The sequence below is a fragment of the Pinus tabuliformis genome, chromosome 6 (assembly GCF_031772625.1).
Source record: "Pinus tabuliformis cultivar Carrire ecotype Pingquan chromosome 6, CPIR1, whole genome shotgun sequence".
In the NCBI taxonomy this organism is placed as follows: Eukaryota; Viridiplantae; Streptophyta; class Pinopsida; order Pinales; family Pinaceae; genus Pinus; species Pinus tabuliformis.
Window position 1 is genome coordinate 245,824,672 of NC_142292.1, and position 20,643 is coordinate 245,845,314.

A 20,643-nucleotide genomic window follows, 5' to 3' on the forward strand; every position below is an offset into this window, starting at 1 on the left:
AATATATAAGCCACAAAGATTTTGAATGCTCTTCAACCCTTTTCTTATCCTTCTAGTTTGTGGATCTTAGTTTTCTTCAAAAAGTGATATCAGTATTTCATATGCTCTGCAAAAGCTCTTTCAACCATAAGCTCTAATACCATGTTGAAATTTGAGTGCAAACTAGAATTTTTTATCTTGATAATTACTTGACTGATATATATGTTTTATTTTTAGCATTCACTTCATTCAATGATATCATCAAGAAATTATACATTCAATCATGCAAGTATAAAGAAAATAAAGATCAAAATGCACAGAGAGACACCAAAATTTTAGGTCAATGACCAAGGCAAAACGCACAAAGGGAAAAACCCAACAACCATTCCTTATTGAATGATTGTCAACAAGACAAATCCAAGTCACATCTAACTTGACCTGTAGACCAATTAACTAAGTGCCAAGTCATCCCTCCACCAAACAACAATTGTCCACATGAAGTCTATCATGAGTCTGTGCACAAGATACCATATGTTTGTCCATAAGTTTACTTACTAGATTCTGTCCACAACACTACTCATAAAATCCCACTTGTTTAGCCACAATCCAGCCTTAGTTGACAGGAATGAAGTGCCTTAGCTCACTTATCATAGAGATGTAGTGCCAAAAATAGCTCGCATACCAGAGAGAAGTAGTGCCACAGATAGCTTGCATACCACAGAGAAGTAGTACCACAGATACCTCACATACCACGGGGAAGTAGTGCCACAAATGGAAACATAACCACAAAAATTGTGCCTCAAGAAGCCCGTATAACCACAAAATAATGTGCCTTAGACATCCAAATTTTTCCTTTACAAATGAAGTGTGAATTGGTTTCCAAATGGTAGAGTAGTGTTGCCAATATATTATTGTTTCCTCATTCGAAAAAGGTGCATTTAATGCCAATATATAAGCCACAAAGAGTTTGAATGCTCTTCAACCTTTTTCTTATCCTTTCGATTTGTGGATCTTAGTTTTCTTCAAAAAGTGATCTCAATATTTCATATGTTCTGCAAAATCTCTTTCAACCATAAGCTCTGATACCATGTTGAAATTTGAGTGCAAACTAGATTTTTTTATCATGATAATTACTTGACTGATATATATGTTTTATTTTCAGCATTCACTTCATTTAGTGATATCATCAAGAAATTATATATTCAGTTATTCAAGTATAAAGAAAATAGAGATCAAAATGCACAAAGAGACACCAAAATTTTAGGTCAATGGCCAAGGCAAAACCCACAAAGGGAAAAACCCAGCATCCCTTTCCTTATTGAATGATTGTCAACAAGAGAAATCCAAATCACATCTAACTTGACCTGTAGACCAATTAACCAAGTTCCAAGCCATCCCTCCACCAAACAACAATTGTCCACATGAATTATATCATGAGTTTGTCGACAAGATGCCATACATTTGTCCATAAGTTTACTTACTAGATTTTGTCCACAACACTACTCATAAAATCCCACTTGTTTATCCCCAATCCAGCCTTAGTCCACAACAGTGAAGTGCCTTAGCTCACTTATCATAGAGATGTAGTGCCAAAAATAGCTCACATACAACAGAGAAGTAGTGCTACAGATAGCTTGCATACCACCACACCCATGGGGGCTTCACTCAATGAACCTATGACATATCACCTGCATACATGGCATATTAAACAATACCCTTAATTTGAGTACATATTGGAAAATTCCTCTAAAAATCACGTTATTTAACCCCCAACCAATACACCTTCCCAATTTAAAAGCCCTTACTTTCACTAGATATTTTAGGTATCCAATTTTTCATTAACATTTTTTATACCCCTTTATATTTTTTCATTAACTTTGGGCTCCATTTATTACACCTGCCAATATAAAAACCCTCTACCCCCTATATATCGCCCAATATATTATGTCATTTTTTCCTAAATAAATATCCCCCAATATGAACCCATGTGGTATGGTATTGCTCCCCCAGTGAAGCCCCTGTGCATACCACATAGAAGTAGTGCCATAGATACCTCACATACCACAAGGAAGTAATGCCACAAAAAGGCAAACATAACCACAAAAATTGTGATTCGATAAGCCCATATAACCACAAAAGAATGTGCCTTAGACATCCAAATTTTTCCTCTACAAATTAAGTGTGAATTGGTTTCCAAATGGTAGAGTAATGTTGCCAATATATTATTGTTTCCTCATTCCAAAAAGTTGCGTTTAATGCCAATATATAAGCCACTGAGAGTTTGAATTCTCTTCAAATCTTTGCTTATCCATTCAGTTTATGGATCTTAGTTTTCTTCAAAAGTGATCTCAATATTTCATATGTTCTGCAAAAGCTCTTTCAACCATAAGCTACGATACCATTTTGAAATTTGAGTGCAAACTAGAATTTTTTATCATGATAATTACTTGACTCATATATATGTTTTATTTTCAGCATTCACTTCCTTCAGTGATATCATCAAGAAATTATGCATTCAATTATGAAAGTATAAAGAAAATAGAGATCAAAATGCAAAAAGAGACACCAAAATTTTAGGTCAATAAACAAGGCAAAACCCACAAAGGGAAAAATCTAGCAATCCTTTCCTTATTGAATTATTGTCAACAAGAGAAATCCAAGTCACATCTAACCTGACCTGTAGACCAATTAACCAAGTGCCAAGTCAACCCTCCACCAAACAACAATTGTCCATATGAAGTCTATCATGAGTTTGTCCACAAGATGCCATATGTTTGTCCATAAGTTTACTTACTAGATTCTGTCCACAACACTGCGCATAAAATCCCATTTATTTTTCCCAAATCCAGTCTTAGTCCACAGGAGTGAAGTGCCTTAGCTCACTTACCATAGAGATGTAGTGCCAAAGATAGCTTGCATACCACAGAGAAGCAGTGCCACAAATAGCTTGCATACCAGAGAGAAGTAGTGCCATAGATACCTCACATACCACAGGGAAGTAGTGCCACAAATAGCAAACATAACCACAAAAATTGTGCCTCAAGAAGCCCATATAACCACAAAAGAATGTGCCTTAGACATCCAAATTTTTCCTCTACAAATGAAGTGTGAATTGGTTGCCAAATGGTAGAGTAATGATGCAAATATATAGTTGTTTCCTTGTTCGAAAAAGGTGCATTTAATGGCTTAGCCGACTTGACTTCTAGAGGGCCGACATGTTCAAATTGGAGACACAAAAACATACTTTTAAAAAGTCAAATTTTCTTTCTTTTAAATGAACAAATGGGACATGATAAGATAATTTTCTTTTGACTCAAATAAATCCCTTTTGACTCTTTCCAAAATCATAATGATAAAATATACATTTTGAAGACCGGACCTAGTCACAATTTCAACACCTTTGAGATACTGGAAAGTGTTGGAGATAATACCCTTAGAATCAACCTAACCCCATACATGCACATTTACTCAATGGTCAATGTAGAAAATTTGCAACTCTATGAGAGTCCCGTGCGAGATCAAGAGGAGGAACAAGTTATGCCTTATGTATAGGATTTGTCACCAAATGCTTAGGTCAAGTTGACAAAGGATACAACTTTGCAAAATAGGTAAATAACTACAAGACAAGGGCATCATGAACTTTGGTACATAGGGGTAAGAGGATACCTTCCATGCAAGACTAATTGGTACTCCCGAGAGAAGGTAGAAGAAAAAGTCCCTCACCTCATTCAGTGAAAGCTCTTAGGGACCAAATACCTCACAAAATGGAGAGCTATGGTCTAGATTGGATCAATATATCCATCTTGATGCTTTTAGAGTGGAAATTTGAAGGAATCAACTTGTAAGGTCATGTTTACCAGTAGTCTCAATTTAGAAAATTTCAAGTGAAAGACTTCAAGAACCATTTTGAGGCTCTAAATGCTGACTTTTTATGGTCTTGACCTTTATGTGGACCTTGATTCCATAATCAACACACCGATACCTTTCCAATGTCACATAAATCACCTCAATCAAAGCTTGTACGAGAAATATCTCTTGAAAGATGAACTATTGAAATTGACCACCATAATTTGAGAGTATGCCATGTCAACCCCATTACTTAATGGACAAGGGTCTAGCCAATGGGAACTATGAATAAGACTCTAGAAGGGTTGATTTGCAACTCATATTGAAGATTGAATGGGTTAAAGTTAACACCTAGTTGGCTATCGAAATATGTTATAACTGGGCCACTAGTAAGAGAAGGGGTTTCCTTTCTATTTGAATGCATTTTGTTTCATGGATGAGCATAACAATTAGGAGTGGATATAGAAACAATGAACAAAGAGGGATTGTGCATTGTAGCAATTCATAGGTCTCACTGCTTTGTACTTGCATCAATTTCCATTCAGAGAAAGATAGAGTATAGTGTGACCTTCCAACTAAGTTTTCTAATGCAAGGGTTTTCCAAATAATATCTTATGTTCATTGCAGTTTGTGAGTTTATTTTTCTATTCTCTATTTTCTCTATTTTATGTATTCCATGCATAACATAACACAATAATAAACGAATAAAAAATCTAATGAGAAATTGAACCTCTATGTGTTGATTTGTGTAGCTCGGGAGGTACTTCGAGCCCCAGGGTTCAAGTTTGAGGGCAAAGTGCCACAAGCGCAGCCTGTGGGCTTGAACCCAAGTATGGGGTTTTGGCACCCAACATGTTTTGGGGAAAAAACCTAATGGATTCATGGCATGTGATGGATGAGGATGATAGTGCTTGGAAAGATGATTCCAATGCATCAAAAATCGTCTGAATCCGAGTTGTCGTTAGAGAGATATGAATTTTTGAAGTTGACAGATTAATTTGGTTGTCAAGTAGGCCGACTTGATATGTCACTTGAAGTGAGACGTTGAGCCATTATATGTGTATAAATACAAGGTGTATTGAGGTCATTTAAGAATCCAATCTTGTGTAGCACATACCTTAGAAAGGGAACTCGTTGGAGAGAAGAATTATGTGCCCTAGTCGCAGCGAAAGAGGATCTGAAACATCATGGGTTAAGGTTTGTTCAGGGGTCCGCTTTTTAGGACAGAACTACTGGTGGGAGGATCGAAGCCTTGTTCTTATAGGCCACAGTGAAGGTAGGGACAACAAGTTAGTTTGGAGGTTGTTTGGTGGGTGGAAAATCCTCATAAGAGGCTGCCACAGGTCTATCTATACACCTATAGGATGACATTGTTTTTTAGGAGGGTAACTCTGTGTTTATGGGCTTGAATCTACCCTAAAAGAGCAGCATGGAGGGGCAACCTCCCATTGAAGGACAACTGCATTTCATAAGGACAATTCTGGGCCAGATTTGAGGATGGTTGTGTGCCCTAACCAGTACTAGAAATTGCAGTAGTGCAAGAGTCACAAACAACAATGTTTTGGTATGTGTTGCATCAAAGGAGTTGCCCAGTTTTGGATCAGTTTATCGAGCAACCTGTTGGTGCCATGTGGATGACATTTTGAGGTGGTGAAGTGTCATCCTAGGAGCAGAATTGACAGTGACAAGATTGGGTGTCATAGAGATGATTGGAGGGCAGCGAGTTGGCTACCCAAAGTAGCCCCAGAGCAGAAGACAAGAAGGACATTATTGGTGCGTGTTTGGGTGAATGATTGCATCCTTATGTGCAATACTTTGAAGGACGAAAATGACTGCTAGATAGGCATATTGAAGCTCAGGAATTAGGCCTACCCAAAGAGTAGTTGATGAGCCCGTGTTCATTGTAGCAGACATGACTTGCAGCAGTGATAGGAGGCAGCGCTCTTGGAGTCTTGAAGTGTAGATGACTTGATGGACTAAGGCACTACTAGTGAGCAGTACAAAAGCAAAGGACCCACAAGATAGATACGACATAGAATTGTTGCAGCCAAGTTTGTCATTGTATGTTGTAACCATAGATTGTTGTATTTATCAGATTTGGATTAATATAACGAAGATTGGTAATTGTACATTATTATACAATTTTGTTTAAAACTGTGTATATTGTGCATATATGATTTACTGCTTTAGATTCCCGCTGCGCAAAGTAGTTTATGGTTGAGATTCTTGGTTTACTAGCGTCAACGATTTTAAGACTCTAACCTACACCCAAGGTCGTGGAACTTCAACATGGTACCAGAGTGTGTCTAAGCTACTTTGAAAGTAAGTAAATCAGAGTTGTGCACAACAAAGTACAATGTGAGAGGGAGTTGGTCACATTGTGAGTGAGGGGTTCACTACAATGTCGAAGTTGCAGGCAGGTATCTGATATGAGGACAGGTTGGAGGGATTGTCCAACTATAGTCCATTGAAGGAAAGGCTCAAATTGATCTTGCAGGGCAACAAGATCTAGGATTTTGCCAAGAAAGAGATCAAGTCAACTAACCCTAAGGAGCTGGAAATATGGGAATATTTAGATGCGCAGGTGAGACCGATCATCCTAGATGGTGTGAGTGATGCCCTAATACCTCATTTGTCTTAGAAAAACACTGCACATGAGATGTGGGTGTCTCTTTAGAATTTGTTCCAGAATAAGATCGAGCATCGGGTATTGGAATTAGAGGATAAGTTGAAGTCCACCAAGATGTTAAAGGGTGAAAGCATGACCTCTTATCTGACAAGATTATCTCAGGTCAAAGATGAGCTTGCTGCCATAGGTGTGACTGTCTCAGATGGAGATATGGTAAGGATTGCCTTGAAAGGGTTCACCGAGGAATGGACGCCCTTCATTAAAGGAATCGTCGCCACAGAGAAGTTGCCAGACTGAGATAGGTTGTGGGATGACTTCATTCAGAAAGAGTTGTGAGACGAGGATATTTAGCCAAAGCAGAAAGCTTCAGATGATGACATGGCATTTGCATCACGAATGAAGGGCAAGCAAAAGAAGGACATGAGTAAAGTCAAGTGTTTCAACTGTGGTGAGATGGGTCATTTTTTGTCGAGATGTTCAATGAAGAAGAAGGGAAATGATGAGAAGAAGAAAGGAAAGCAAGCCTTTGGTGTCGCTGCTTCAGCATAGATGGGCGATCTCTCAAGAGATTGGATGAGGAGGACTTTGTTATGATTTCTCATTTCTCGCAGAGTACTATCACATAGGATGGATGGTACGTGGACAATGGTGCAACAAAGCATATGACAGGGTCACATGATATTTTTGAGACTCTCACTAGATGGGACTCGAAGTTGCACATGGTGTTGGGCGACAAGAGTTAGTGGGAAATCTGAGGATCAGGTGTTGTGTCATTCAGGATGGAGACAGGACATCTTATGAGGGTCCAAGATGTATTGTTTGTACTAGGACTCAGATATAATGTGCTCTCTGTTTCAATGATGGAGAAGAAGGGGTTTGAGGTCTTGTTCCAAGATGGAAAGGCAAGACTCAAGGTCAGAGGCTCTAAGTCTGATGGGATTGTACTCAGAGTTAGAGAGGATGGTCCCTACAAGCTGACGAGCAAGCCTGTGGATCATGGAAAGAAGCATGTACAGGTTCCAAAGAAGCAAGAGCAGCTGCAGGCTTCAGAGGAGAAGGTACAGGTTCCCGAGAAGAAGGTACACTTTCCCGAGAAGGTCCAGGTTCCAGAGACTTAGAGGGAGTCTAGTTCAAGAGGGAGCTTGCAGACTCAAAGGGAGACTCTACAACCCAAGAAGAGAGCGTGGTCAGTGGTGAGCAAGGGTTCTCCTACAACTGCTAAGAAGGAATCATGGAAAGAGTGGTCAGTGGTGAGCAAGGGTTCTCCTACAATTGCTAAGAAGGAATCATGAAAAGAGTGGAAGACATTACAGGATAAGAAGAAGAAGCGGGTTTCTTCGAGCAGTCACAATGACACTTCGAGTAGTGACAATGACACTTCCGAGAAGGGTGTAGTTCACCGTATAGGGATTGCTGCGATTGTGAGTGCCAAGAGTTGGGAAAGTGTTGCGAGCAATGATGATGATGATGAGATACTTCCTAGTCTTGGAAGTACCTCCCTCGCTAAGAGGGAGTGTTGATTTGTGTAACTTGGGAGGTACTCCAAGCCCCAGGGTTCAGGGTTTGGAGGGCAAAGTGCCACAAGGGCACTTTGTGGGCTTGGAACCCAAGTATGGGGTTTTGGCATCCATCGAGTTTTGGGGAAAAACCATGATGGATTCACAGCATGTGATGAATGAGGATGATAGTGCTTGGAAAGATGATTCCAATGCATCGAAAATCGTTTGAATCCAAGTTGTCGTTAGAGAGATATGAATTTTTGAAGTTGACAAATTAATTTGGTTGTCAAGTAGGCCAACTTGATATGTATCACTTGAAGTGAGATGTTGAGCCATTGTATGTGAATAAATACAAGGCATCTGAGGTCATTTAAGCATCCAATCTTGTGCACACATACCTTAGAAAGAGAACTCGTTGGAGAGAAGAATTTTGTGCCCTAGCCGCAGCAAAAGAGGATCTGAAACAGAGTGGGTTAAGGTTTGTTCAAGGGTCCATTTTTTAGGACAGAACTGCTGGTGGGAGGGTCGAAGCCCTATTCATGTAGGCCACAGCCAAGGCAAGGATAGCGAGTTAGTTTGGAGGTTGTTTGGTGGGTGGACAGTCCTCATAAGAGGTTACCACAAGTTTGTCTATACACCTGTAGGATGCCATTTTTTTAGGAGGATAAGTTTGTGTTTAAGGGCTTGAATCTACCATAAAAGAGCAACATGGAGGAGCAGCCTCCCATTTAAGGACAATTGCATTTCATAAGGGCAATTATGGGCCAAATTTGAGGACAGTTAGGGACTGTGTTGTGTGCCATAACCAATCTTAGAAATTGCAGCAGAGTAGGAGTCACAAACAATAGTGTTTTTGTATGTGTTGGGTCAAAGGAGTTGACCAACTTTGGATCAATTTATCGAGCAGCTTGTTGGTGCCATGTGGATGACATTCCGAGGTGGTGAAGTGTCATCCTAGGAGTAGAATTGATAGTGACGAGATTGGGTCTCATGGAGTTGATTGGAGGGCAACAAGTTGGCTACCCAAAGTAGCCCTAAAGCAACGAACAAGAAGGACGTTGTTGGTGCGTGTTTGGGTGAAGGATTGCAACCTTATGTGTAGCACTTTGATGGACGAAAGTGACTTGATAGATAAGAAGATTGGAGCTCAGGAATTAGGCCTACCTAAAGAGCAGTTAATGACCCCATGTTCATTGTAGCAAACGTGACTTGCAGCGGTGACACAGAGAGCCCTCTTGGAATCTCTAAGTGTAGATGCCTTGATGGACTAAGGCACTACTAGTGAGTAGTACAGAAGCAAAGGACCCACAAGACAGATACAACATAGAAGTGTTGCAACCAAGTTTGTCATTGTACCTTGTAAACATAGACTGTTGTATTTACCAGATTGGCTTAATATAACGAAGACTAGTGATTGTACATTATTGTACAATTTTGTTTAAAACTATGTATATTGTGCATATGTGATTTACTACTTTATATTTCCACTGTGCAAAGTAGTTTATGGTTGAAATTCTTGGTTTGATAGCGTTAGTGATTTTAAGACTCTAACCTAGACCTAAGGTCGTGGAAATTTAACACTGTGTAGATTTTCGATTTTCAAATATATTTTAATAGATTTGTTGTGACAATATGTCTAGTGGAATATCCACAACAATTTACAAGCCATTAATGTTAACATGCAATAATCCAAAATACAAGAGTATATAGAAGCGAGTGTATCATCACTAGTTAACTTTGGCCATTTTCTAGTTTCAAGCATTAGCTTTGTACCAAAAAAATTCCTTAGTAGCCAATTGTGTTCTACTATATGCCAAGAATTGTTATGTTCCAATTTTTTAGCAATATATATAATCCACATTGTTTCACTAGTGGTTTCATATGATAGATTACAAACCTCTCATTCAATGGGAAACAATGATAGATTACATAAATTTCTAAAACTAGTTTTTCATACCACAAATTTTCCTTCGTAGTCAATTGTGTTCTACTATATGCCAAGAATTGTCATATTCCAAATTTTTAGTAAGATACATAATCCACATTGTTTCACTAGTGGTTTCATATGATGGATTACAAGTCTCTCAATGAGATGATAATGAGTTTTGGACCTTCTTTAAAAACAAAACTTTCTAAAACTAAGTTTCAAATATATGCCAAAGATGAAAGCTTTCAGTTTAGTGTTATTTATTTTCTTGCTTTGGCATTTATATAACACACCCATGATGACCCTTAAAAAACTCCCCTTCCATAATTTGAATTACCTTTGGGGCATTAACAAGTTTATATTTAATACATCATAAAAGCTGTGTATAATTGTTGGCACTTCTTTATGTGACCTCATTATGTTTTTCAATAATGAACATACTCGTATCAAATTGATTACATTTTCATATAACTCTTCAACAACAATTTTCTGTTGCCTGTTGCTAGCCCATGTGAAGGTATACCAAGACTACAAAATCTAAAACACTGCAAAACAACATGCAATTTGTTTACACCCAAATGTTATCTCAAAATACTTAAAAATTGAGTAAAAGCGTGTTGGTAAATTAAATAAAATTAACAAATTTAACAAAGCATAATTGTAAATTTCATAAGAATCGTTAAATTTAATAAAAACATCTTTGTAAATAAAATAAAAACCACTTACTGTTATGAAACACATCACTTATAATACCCACCTTGGCAAAAATTAAAACATTGGCTTCTTACTTGAAAGAACATAAGGGAAATATCGTCATCACTTGTGTCTTGTCATATCTACTAGCCAAGGATCCCCTCATAAGGATTAGGATTGCACTATTTCTATATTATTAAATAAATGTTTGACAAAAGTGGGATAAGAAAATATCTACTAGCCTAGGATCCCCTCATAAGGATTAGGATTGCACTATTTCTATATTATTATATAAATATTTGACAAAAGTGGGATAAGAAAAATATGTTGATATTTAGAAGAAAGGGATCGAAGCTGAAGTATCAATTTATTTTGTAAAAATGAACTACATAACAATATTAACATTGAAAAGCACAATGGAAGAACATGACATGGTGTGGGAGTTGGTTGTTCACAAATTTTGATGTAGAAAGGGAAAGAATATGCCAATACATAGCTAACTAGCTAATAAGCTGTATATTTAATAACAAAACAAACAAACAAACAAACAAAAAAACAGAGTATTAATTAAAAAAGCAGATGAAAAGTGCCAATCTGCGCTGATTTACAAATAAGGTAAACAAAGCATTAAGCAATCCATGATTTAATTCTCAAAAAGGTTTACCCCATCCAGATGACACAAGTTTCTAAAGATATTACCCCATATGAGATCCTGTTTTATCCTTAATCAACGAATTCGATGAAATGAATTTATAAATTTGTCAATTTGTTTGATTGAGCCAAATTGTTGATTAAATTTGATTCGTCTTGTGCTCTTCTCATTCTTCATCTTTCTTTTCCTGTAAGGTCCACACAACACACCAGTGTCTAAGTGTGCACGCCCACTTATCATCAACAGTGAAATAAAATAAAAGGGTGTTGGAAAGGTGAATCTGAAATAACATATATGAGTGAACATTGCATTCAACGAACAAGGGACAGGTGACTTGAATGCTAAAGGTTATCTCGCCTAAGAAGGGCCAGCCTCGTAAGCCTGAGATCCAAGGAGCTCAGTCATGATTTGAATAAGATCGAAGGGAGAGCCAACCCCTTAACCATGAGATCCAAGAAAGTCAGGATTTGAATAAATATAGGGCCAGGACCTTTGGCTGAATTGTATCAAATACGATATGCCTATAATAAAACATTTGCGAAAGATGATGGCGTTGCATTGTGGCAGTGACAGGGGAAGTTCTATATCTGGTCTCCAATCAAATGACGAATTACTACTGAACTGCAAAGAAAATGTTTTAGGAATTCTTTTGTTTTTGGAGATTGCTTATATTGAATGTTTATGAATGAAAGCAAAATATAATATGTTTTTGAGTAATGGTAAATATTGGTAAATTTGTCTTAAAGTAATGGTAATGAATTTTTGATGAATTTTTCCGAACCGAAAAAATTTCATTTAAATTTTTTCTTTATCATATCGAATTCAAATTTGAACTTAGTAACTGTGACCATCTTGATATCCAGGATTGATATATGTAATTCTCCTTAAAAAATCTTAGGCAAATAGTATTTGAAAAAATTGAACTTGTTTTGTAAAACTAGTAAAACATGGTAGAAGTTTCCAGGATGATACAAGTTAAGTTGGATATGGTCTCAGAGATGACAATTTTTCAGAAAAAGATAGGATAAATCTCTGACACACGTGAGCGACGAAGAAACGAGAGGACAAAAATCTCAGATACCATTTATGAATTTCAAATTTGAAAATAAAGCAAAAAGCAAAGTTCTCCTTGAAAGTTCACCAAATCATCCATTTATAACTTGGTTCATAAGAAATGTGTTAGAATTTCTTTAAATGGTAAATGGTCGATACACCAACTAAAATGGCCGACACACTGGCCTAAATGGCCCATACAGCATTTCAAAAACCTGAAACGCGTTTTGTACATTCTGAAATACCGAAACGTGTTTCCAGTGACTAGGGATGGAGTTTCCAGTAACATACGATTCAAGCAACTATATTATACAGTTAATGTGCATAAACTTACAAGATAGTTGGAAATTATACGATCATAAATGAAATGCCTTTCACATTCTAATGCAACCTGTCATTTTATCCATTTATTTCTCTTCTCCTTGTAGTCCTTACCTAACAATCTCTAAAAATTATGCAAAATCCTACTCGAAAATTCAACAAAGTTGGAAGAATATGTGGAAACCTAAGGAAAATTAATTGCGAGTTACCATTTGTGCCAAAATCTGGACAACTATGCAGAGCTTTTGGCAAAGAAAACGCCATGAATTAATGGAATTATGATAATCATGTTTGTATTAGAATGAAACACCTGCCAGCCTGTCACTGAAAGAGGGATTACTATTTGACTGCCAGTTTGCGAGGAAATGCAGTGGAATTAGATTCAAATCACTGAAACTATAAAATGACCTATCCCCTTAAATACAAATAGCATTGTTTTTCGTTAGTTTCTCGTAAAGTTTACAACAATCTACATTGTATCTCTTATATGTCTAGTTTCATGCTTTATCCTCAATCCTGTTTTACAGCTTATACTTAATTGTCAGTGAAGTTTTTATCATTTTCTTTATATAAAGAGACAGCCAACTTATTCGCAAAAGAACATGTACTTTGTTTCTCCAAGACACCACTGCAGCGTTTTGTAAGACGAACTACATAACAAATGTAACAAGGACGTGCAAATGACAGTCGTAAATGGCAATGCTGCATATACAGAAAGGATACCATTCTAGTTTCATTTTTCATTCACAGATTCCTCTTTAAGCTGCTGCAGCTGTTGGCAGCAAGCCATTATGCCTGAGGAGTGGATCCGTAGATGGCTCTCTACCCCGGAAATCTATGAAAACCTGCCGTAAACACAAAGTATAAATGATGTGATTGAAGAATTGTATGCCGTATAGAACATTTAACATTTAAAAAAGTCATACAAAATTAGTGTATATGCATCTTAGTTAGAACTGTAATTATTTCCTTTACAATACCACATCTGTAGAAATGTTTGCCTGCCAAAAAAAATGGTTTGAGAAAAAGTTTTGAATAAGATAAACTGACATGAACATTGAGTGAGGCTCAGAATACTATTATTATTATCACACAACCAGCCAAGCGACTAGACCACAGAGTTTGTCTGCTTGAAATTCAAAACACTCAACCACTCAAGCTAGCCCATCTTGCTAATTCAATACTTGATCCATCTTGCTAAAACAATGCTATATATATATATATATATATATATATATATATATTAAGAAAAATATTTAAAAAATAGTTAAAATAATAAAATAAAACTTGTGAATTTTCAAAGATAAAGGGAAAAAACTACATTTTTAATTGTAATTTCAACTCATCTCCTTGTAGATTTATTCAAATTTTGAAGTGTGAGTACTTGTTGGATCCAAAATGTAATTATATAAAAATATGATTTTTAACTTATCTAACTTTCGATATATCAAAAGTATGCATAGCAGGTACTCCTTAGATGCTGAATTTACATCAAGATTATTTAAAATGCTGATGTCAACCATAAGGATAATAGTTTTGGAGGGAAAGAAAGAAAAATACTTCTTTAAATCATATTTTTGACTCATCTCCTTGTAAGTTCACTCAAATTTCAAATGTGGGTGACTCTTTCGATGCGAAATTTGATTTCACAACCAAGAAGTGCCTATCTAAATCACCCTACAAAATGACACCTGACAAAAAGGACAAGGAAATATACATATTTGACACGAGAAACGATGACCTTGGAGAACAGGAAATTATATATATTGAATTACACATACAAAAAAGAAATATAGACAGATTCAATTTTTTTTAGAATATAGAAATTAAAACTAAAACATTTACAACTTTACATGATAATGATAAAAATTCAAACATACAACTAGTACTACATCAATGATGAAAGAATAATAAAGACAATAAATTAGAACCATAAACTGCAATTTTTTCATTAAGTCATCAAAATCAAAATGTATTAGATCGATATTCAGTAACTGCTACTATATGTGGGCATGCCAATGGAAAATACAAAATAGGGTAGACACTAGAACCACAGATGGAACAATCTCATAGCTCATGACTGTCAATAGTCCTCCTTGTCATCATCATCAAAATCAGTATCTCCTTTATCCTTCTCTATATCCAATCCAATCTCTGCATCTTACTGAAGTGGAGGATGACCCTCTCCCACTAACCATCATTTACTATTGTATCCTTGACCTTTTTGGAAGAAGTTTGATCTATGTTTCTCCAAAAAGACCAGAACTCTGAAATAACCATGGACCCAAGAGTCATAGTGACCTCCTCAACCTCTTAAACATGACAAATGAGGAGGAAAACTATGTATCTCCAATTTTCAACAACGCTGGATGTTTGTACTCTTTGTAGATGGCCAGGACATTGGTATGTTTTTGTAGAAAATTGCAGATATGTGCATCTTCAACAAGACATCTGATGCATGTCAAATCAGAAGAAATAGATTGAAATGCTAAATTCAAAGAATGAACAACACAAAGTGTCAGGTTTGAGTAACTCCATGAAATTGTATTTTGCGTCAAAGGAAATCATGAATATATACAAGGAGAGGGAGACTATTGGAATTTGTATTCCAATGTCTCTTCATCTTCTCTATTTTTCTATTTACAATGTTTACAAAAGTTTCCTAATCCCAAAGATTGCGTGTCAACATTCCACCCCTTAATCTAAAGGGATGTTTGTGAGTCCAAACATCATTTTGAATCTTTCAAACTTTCTCTTCCAAACGCTTTGGTGAAGATGTTTGCAATCTGCTGATTTGTGGAACAATGGCATAGATGAATAGTCTTGTCCTCATCATGATGTCGAATCGGATGATATTTTTTATATTAATATGCTTGGTTTGATCATGGAACTTTGGGTTCTTGGCCAACATTATCGCAAAAGTGTTGCAAATCAAAAGAGTAGTAGAATGCACTTGTTTATCCTGCACTTCCAAAATTTTCCTAAGCCACACAATTGGAATTGATTGTTGGCGTGACCTCTAGGAGACAACTCATAATCTAGGACTCATGGCATAACCTGAAGTAGATACTTTTCTTTATCTCCATCAAAATCTGAATCAAAGTATTCGATCAAGCTGAAGTCATCCACCTGTGTATACTTGAGTCCCCCTTCAAGTACTTTAGAACTCTTTTTGAAGCAAACCAATGACCCTCACAAGGTTTTTGCATAAACCTAGAGAGGATTCCAATAACAAATGAAATGTTTGGTCGGGTAGTAGTCAGGTAGTTGAGACTTCCTATGAGTTGTTTGTACTTTGTTGCATCCTCAAATCTATTTCCTTTTGTGGATGTGAGCTTTAAATTTTGTTCCATTGGAGTGGCCAAAGGATTGCACTTAGCTATCTCAAATTTGTCCAATAGATCTCCAATGTACTTCTTTTGAGAGAGGAAATATAAATTTTGGATGTTGGGTTACTTCAATACCAAGATAGTAATGAGCATATCTCAAATCTGTCATTTCAAAACCTTTCCTCAGCTCTTTCTTTATGGATGCAATGTAGTTTTCATTGTTACCTGTCATAAAAAAATCACTTACATACACCACAAGATATATACACTTGTTTGCCAACCTTCTTGACAAACAAAGTTGCATCATTAAGATCATAATGTTTGAAATTTAGTTTCACAAGATGCTTAATCAATTTCTCATAGCAGGGTTGCAGTGCTTGTTTGAGGCCATACAAAGATTTGACAAGCTTACATATTGTAAAATAAGAATTTGGATTATCCATAGTGGTTTTCAAATTTTCTCGACGTTTCGAATCCCAAAGTGGATCCATCATCAAGACTATGCTTGAGGAAAGAAAAGCAAAAGTGCAGGGAAGATGAATAAATAAATACTGAAATCAAACACAAAAATTAAATGAAAATAAAAACAAAAATGGTCGCCTAAAAACCCAAAATACTAATCTTATTTCATTCAAGAAAGCAGTTTTTACATCCATTTGATGGACTTTCCAGTAGTTCTAAGTTGCCAAGACAAACAAAGCCTGAATGGTAGCCCATTTTGCTGTGGGGGTGAAAGTCTCCTCATAATCGACCCTTCCTTTTGTGCAAAACCTTTTGCCACGAGTCTAGATTTATGCTTTTCAAGTGAGCCATCTTCTTTATACTTGTTCTTGAAGACTTGCAACTTATCGGTTTGGTTCCCAATGGAGGATCAACCAGCGTCCAGGTTCCATTCTTTATCAGAGCATCATACTCTTTTTGCATTGCTTCTTTCCATTCATCATGAGAAGCAGCTTCTTTGAAGGAAGTTGGTTCGAAATTTGTAGACAAATTTAATTCACAATCATAAGAAACATCCACATCAACATGTGAATCAAATCGTTTACATCACCTCCACTCTATCTAGCAAGGCTTCTTGTTCCTGTCTTTCCAACCTCATTAGGAAGAACACTTTCAAGTGTCTTGGAGAGCCACTTTGAAGGACCTTTCTAAGATGGCCCACGTTGCTCAGTTTACTAAGATGCGGTCGAATCAAGATTTAACCTTCCAATTCTTTAAGTCACATCACTTAAAGTGTCTTCTTGATCAATGGTTGGAGCTTCATGAGGGGGAGAGAGTGCTTCAGAAGAAGATTCCACAAATTGATCCAGCATAGGGATCCCCCCTTCAAGATGTGGGATTTCATGATCAAATTCTTAGAAATACTTTGCATGCTCGAATTTGTCCAAGCGATCAAACTGTTGCTCAACACCAATATCAGTTTTGGAAGATTCAAGAAAGATCACATCTCTAGATATTATAAACTTCATATTTACTTCATCATGGAGACAGTATGCTTTGGAGGTATCCGAGTATCCCAAGAAGATACATTTTTTACTCTTTGCACCAAGTTTCCTTCTTTGTTACTTAGGGAATCAAGGCATAACAAGTGGAAACAAAAACCCTCAGATGTCTCACTGAAGGAATGTGGTCATACCACATTTCATAGGGAATTTTTTTTATGAGAGCATGAGATGGACACCTTTTCTTAATATACATTGCACATAGAACTGCATCAGCGCAAAACATCAACTTTACATTTTTGAAAAACATCATTGAATGTATCATATTTAAGATTGTCTTGTTCATTCTTTCAGCTACACTGTTTTGTTGGGGATTATAAGGCACTGTTGTTTGATGTTCGATCCCGTGCTGGCGAAGATAGTTTTCCAATTCATTTGAAGTATATTATTCTCCATTATCAATACAAATAGAACCAACATGAGATTGTGTATCATTTTCAATCCATGCATGAAAGTTTCAAAAGCTTCAGATTTGTTCTTCAATAGATATACCCAACACATTTTGGTGTAGTCATCAATAAAAGTCATCCTGTATTTATTACCATTTGCAGAAGGAACAAGCATAGGGCCACACAAGTCAAAATGATGAGTTCAAGTTATTTTTGCTCTAAAATGAGAATCATGAAAACACTATTTGTTGTGCTTTCCTAGGATACAAGCATCACATTGCCTAAGTTTCCTAGGAATGGTTGGCAAAACAATAACACCATTTCTCTTCAATAAACGCAAACTGTCATAGCTCAGATGTCGAAATCTAGCATGCCATAAGAGACTGGATGATAGTGTACCTTCATCAAATTGAAACTATATGCAAAAAATTTTGCACAAGCAAAGGTTCCTTGTAGCTTTAGGTGTCTTTCTTCTCTTATCACAGTCATGACAAGTGAGTTGTTTGATGCTTTTCTGACCTCGACCTTGCCATCAAACATATGGACAGAGTGTCCTTGCTAACGGATGTGAACCAAAGACAGCGAGTTTCTTCGCAACTCCGGGAGGTAGATTGCATCATGTAGAAGAAAGTTTGAGAGACCAAGCAATTTGAACCTGATGGTGCCAAGCCCTGATGGCTTGAGTTTTGACTTGTTTGCAAAGTAGACTACTCCATCAACCTTATCAATGAATTCTTCAAGGAAATCTCTTCAAAAATTCATGTGGCAAGTTGCTCCTAAATAAAGCAACCATGCATCTTGAAGCAAGTGAAGCATTAAACAAGTCTTCAATTACTCCAATATTGCAATGTGCCACAACATAATGAGAATTTTGATGTGATTATTGCCAAAAACCTTCTCAATAAATAATGAGAAGATTTGGGTGCTTTACCTTTCCCTTGATCTGATGATTTTCCTTTCTCTGCATCCCTTTCCTGTCTAATTTTGTCCCAAGAGAGCTTATATGTGGAATTATCATGTCCATTTCTATCGCATCGTATACAATGAAGATCAGGTCTTCGTCCTTGGTAATGTTAGCCCCCCTACCTCTATTATTCTTCCTTCCATGTCTTATTCGACCACCTCTTCCTCTAGAATAATCTTGTGCCTCATTCTTCTCCTTTTGTGAAAGGCATGACTTCTTCAGGAGCCTGAGCAGTTGTCTTCTTCTTCCCAAAGGCTTTTTCTCTTTCAACAATCTTCTCCACAAGAGAGTCAAAGGAAATCTCCTTAAGTTTGCCACTAGCTTGTAATGACTCAATATAATGAGAATAAGTGGGATACAGTGCCTTGACAAAAGTTGTGAGAGGAACATCCATTTTAACACCAATGACTTCTATATCATGCATAATGACTCTTATTTCAGAGGCTAATGCAAGGGGATCATCGTCTTTCAAGTCTAAATTAAAACGTTTGTTCATAAGTTGGACTACTCCAAGCTCAGAGTGTGAGTCATATAAATCTTTCAACTTCTGTAAGACTTAAAAAGCATTTGTAAATGGCATAATACAACGACTCACCTCTTCATTAACTAAAGTTGCAATCGGGGCATAGGCCTTGCTTTTCTTGTTCTCCCATATGGCAAGCTTGTCTAAAGTGGAATTTTTAGGAGGATTGTCAGCTTCTCCTTCCATGTTTTATCTTTTTGGACCATTCATGGTAGTTCTTTTTGCCAGAGAGAACTACTCCAACAATGGAGATGAGTGAATGTATCTAAATGGGATCTAAATGGTCACAATACTTGCAACAAAAAAATCTGATGTCTTTGCAATTGTTTTCAAAATGATGTTGGAATATGACTATCTCGAACAACAACATTTAAATATCCATGTATATGTGATCCACCTCATACTATATAAATGGTTTAAATATATATAAATGGTTCAAAAAAAGTTGTTTTATACATCACACCAAGCAACACCATATATATGAACCAAAATATAGATATATGAACTAATCATTATCACCAAATCATACGTGGCTTCCCAACATATATTGGCCCTCAAAATAAGTTAACGCAAAATACAATTCAAAGCAATTCAACACAACAACCATAATATATATCATAACATATAATACGACCATAAAAAAAAAAGCTTCAATGCATACCATTACACAGTCTCCAAAAAGGAGCTCCATGCACCATACTATCCATACCATTAACTTCACATCTTCAATTGTACCAAATGCACTAAAACGCACAACACCAATGCAAGATATTCGCAACATTCAATTTACCAATATCAAAGACAGCCCTTCAAAGACTTGTCAACGCACATTATTTAGGCTTAATGCCTTTGAACACGGCCATCTCAATGCAACATACCATACCAACAACATTTGAACACGACCATCACAAATAACTCAATGCAGCATACTGCACGAGCAACATTTGAAGACGGCCATCGCAAATAACTCAACGCAAATATTATTCAACAAAGAACGTTATGTCCAAATGCACAAAAAATAGGCACAAAGGATGTAATTAATGAAAGGACCAGAAGGTCAGAAATATGGCAGGGAATATTCCGACACATAGGAAATAGTTAAGTACAACTTGGTCTAGTATAGAGTTAGGTAAAGTGTGTTTCTTTACCACGTACATTTTGTAACTTACAATCTGACGGTCACGATATGTAATGATCCGACGGTTCATTCTCTCTTCGGTATTATCGACACTTGATCCGTGGCTTAACAATCGATTGGTCCATGATCTCTATTTAAAGAGCATGGAGGGCCATTTGTAGGTTAAACCATTCATCAGAGAAGCTTATGTAAATTTTCA

General features: G+C 36.6%; 1 protein-coding gene across 1 annotated transcript in view; it reads right to left on the minus strand.

Moving 5' to 3' along the window:
- Positions 1–13,015: 13,015 nt before the first annotated feature.
- LOC149258308 (putative cytosolic oligopeptidase A) overlaps positions 13,016–20,643 on the minus strand; it is a 324,987-nt gene continuing 317,359 nt past the window's right edge. The window contains exon 17 of the mRNA XM_089415126.1: positions 13,016–13,444. Coding sequence (XP_089271252.1) covers positions 13,358–13,444 — 87 coding nt within the window. The 3' untranslated portion in view covers positions 13,016–13,357. The remainder of the gene's footprint in view (positions 13,445–20,643) is intronic.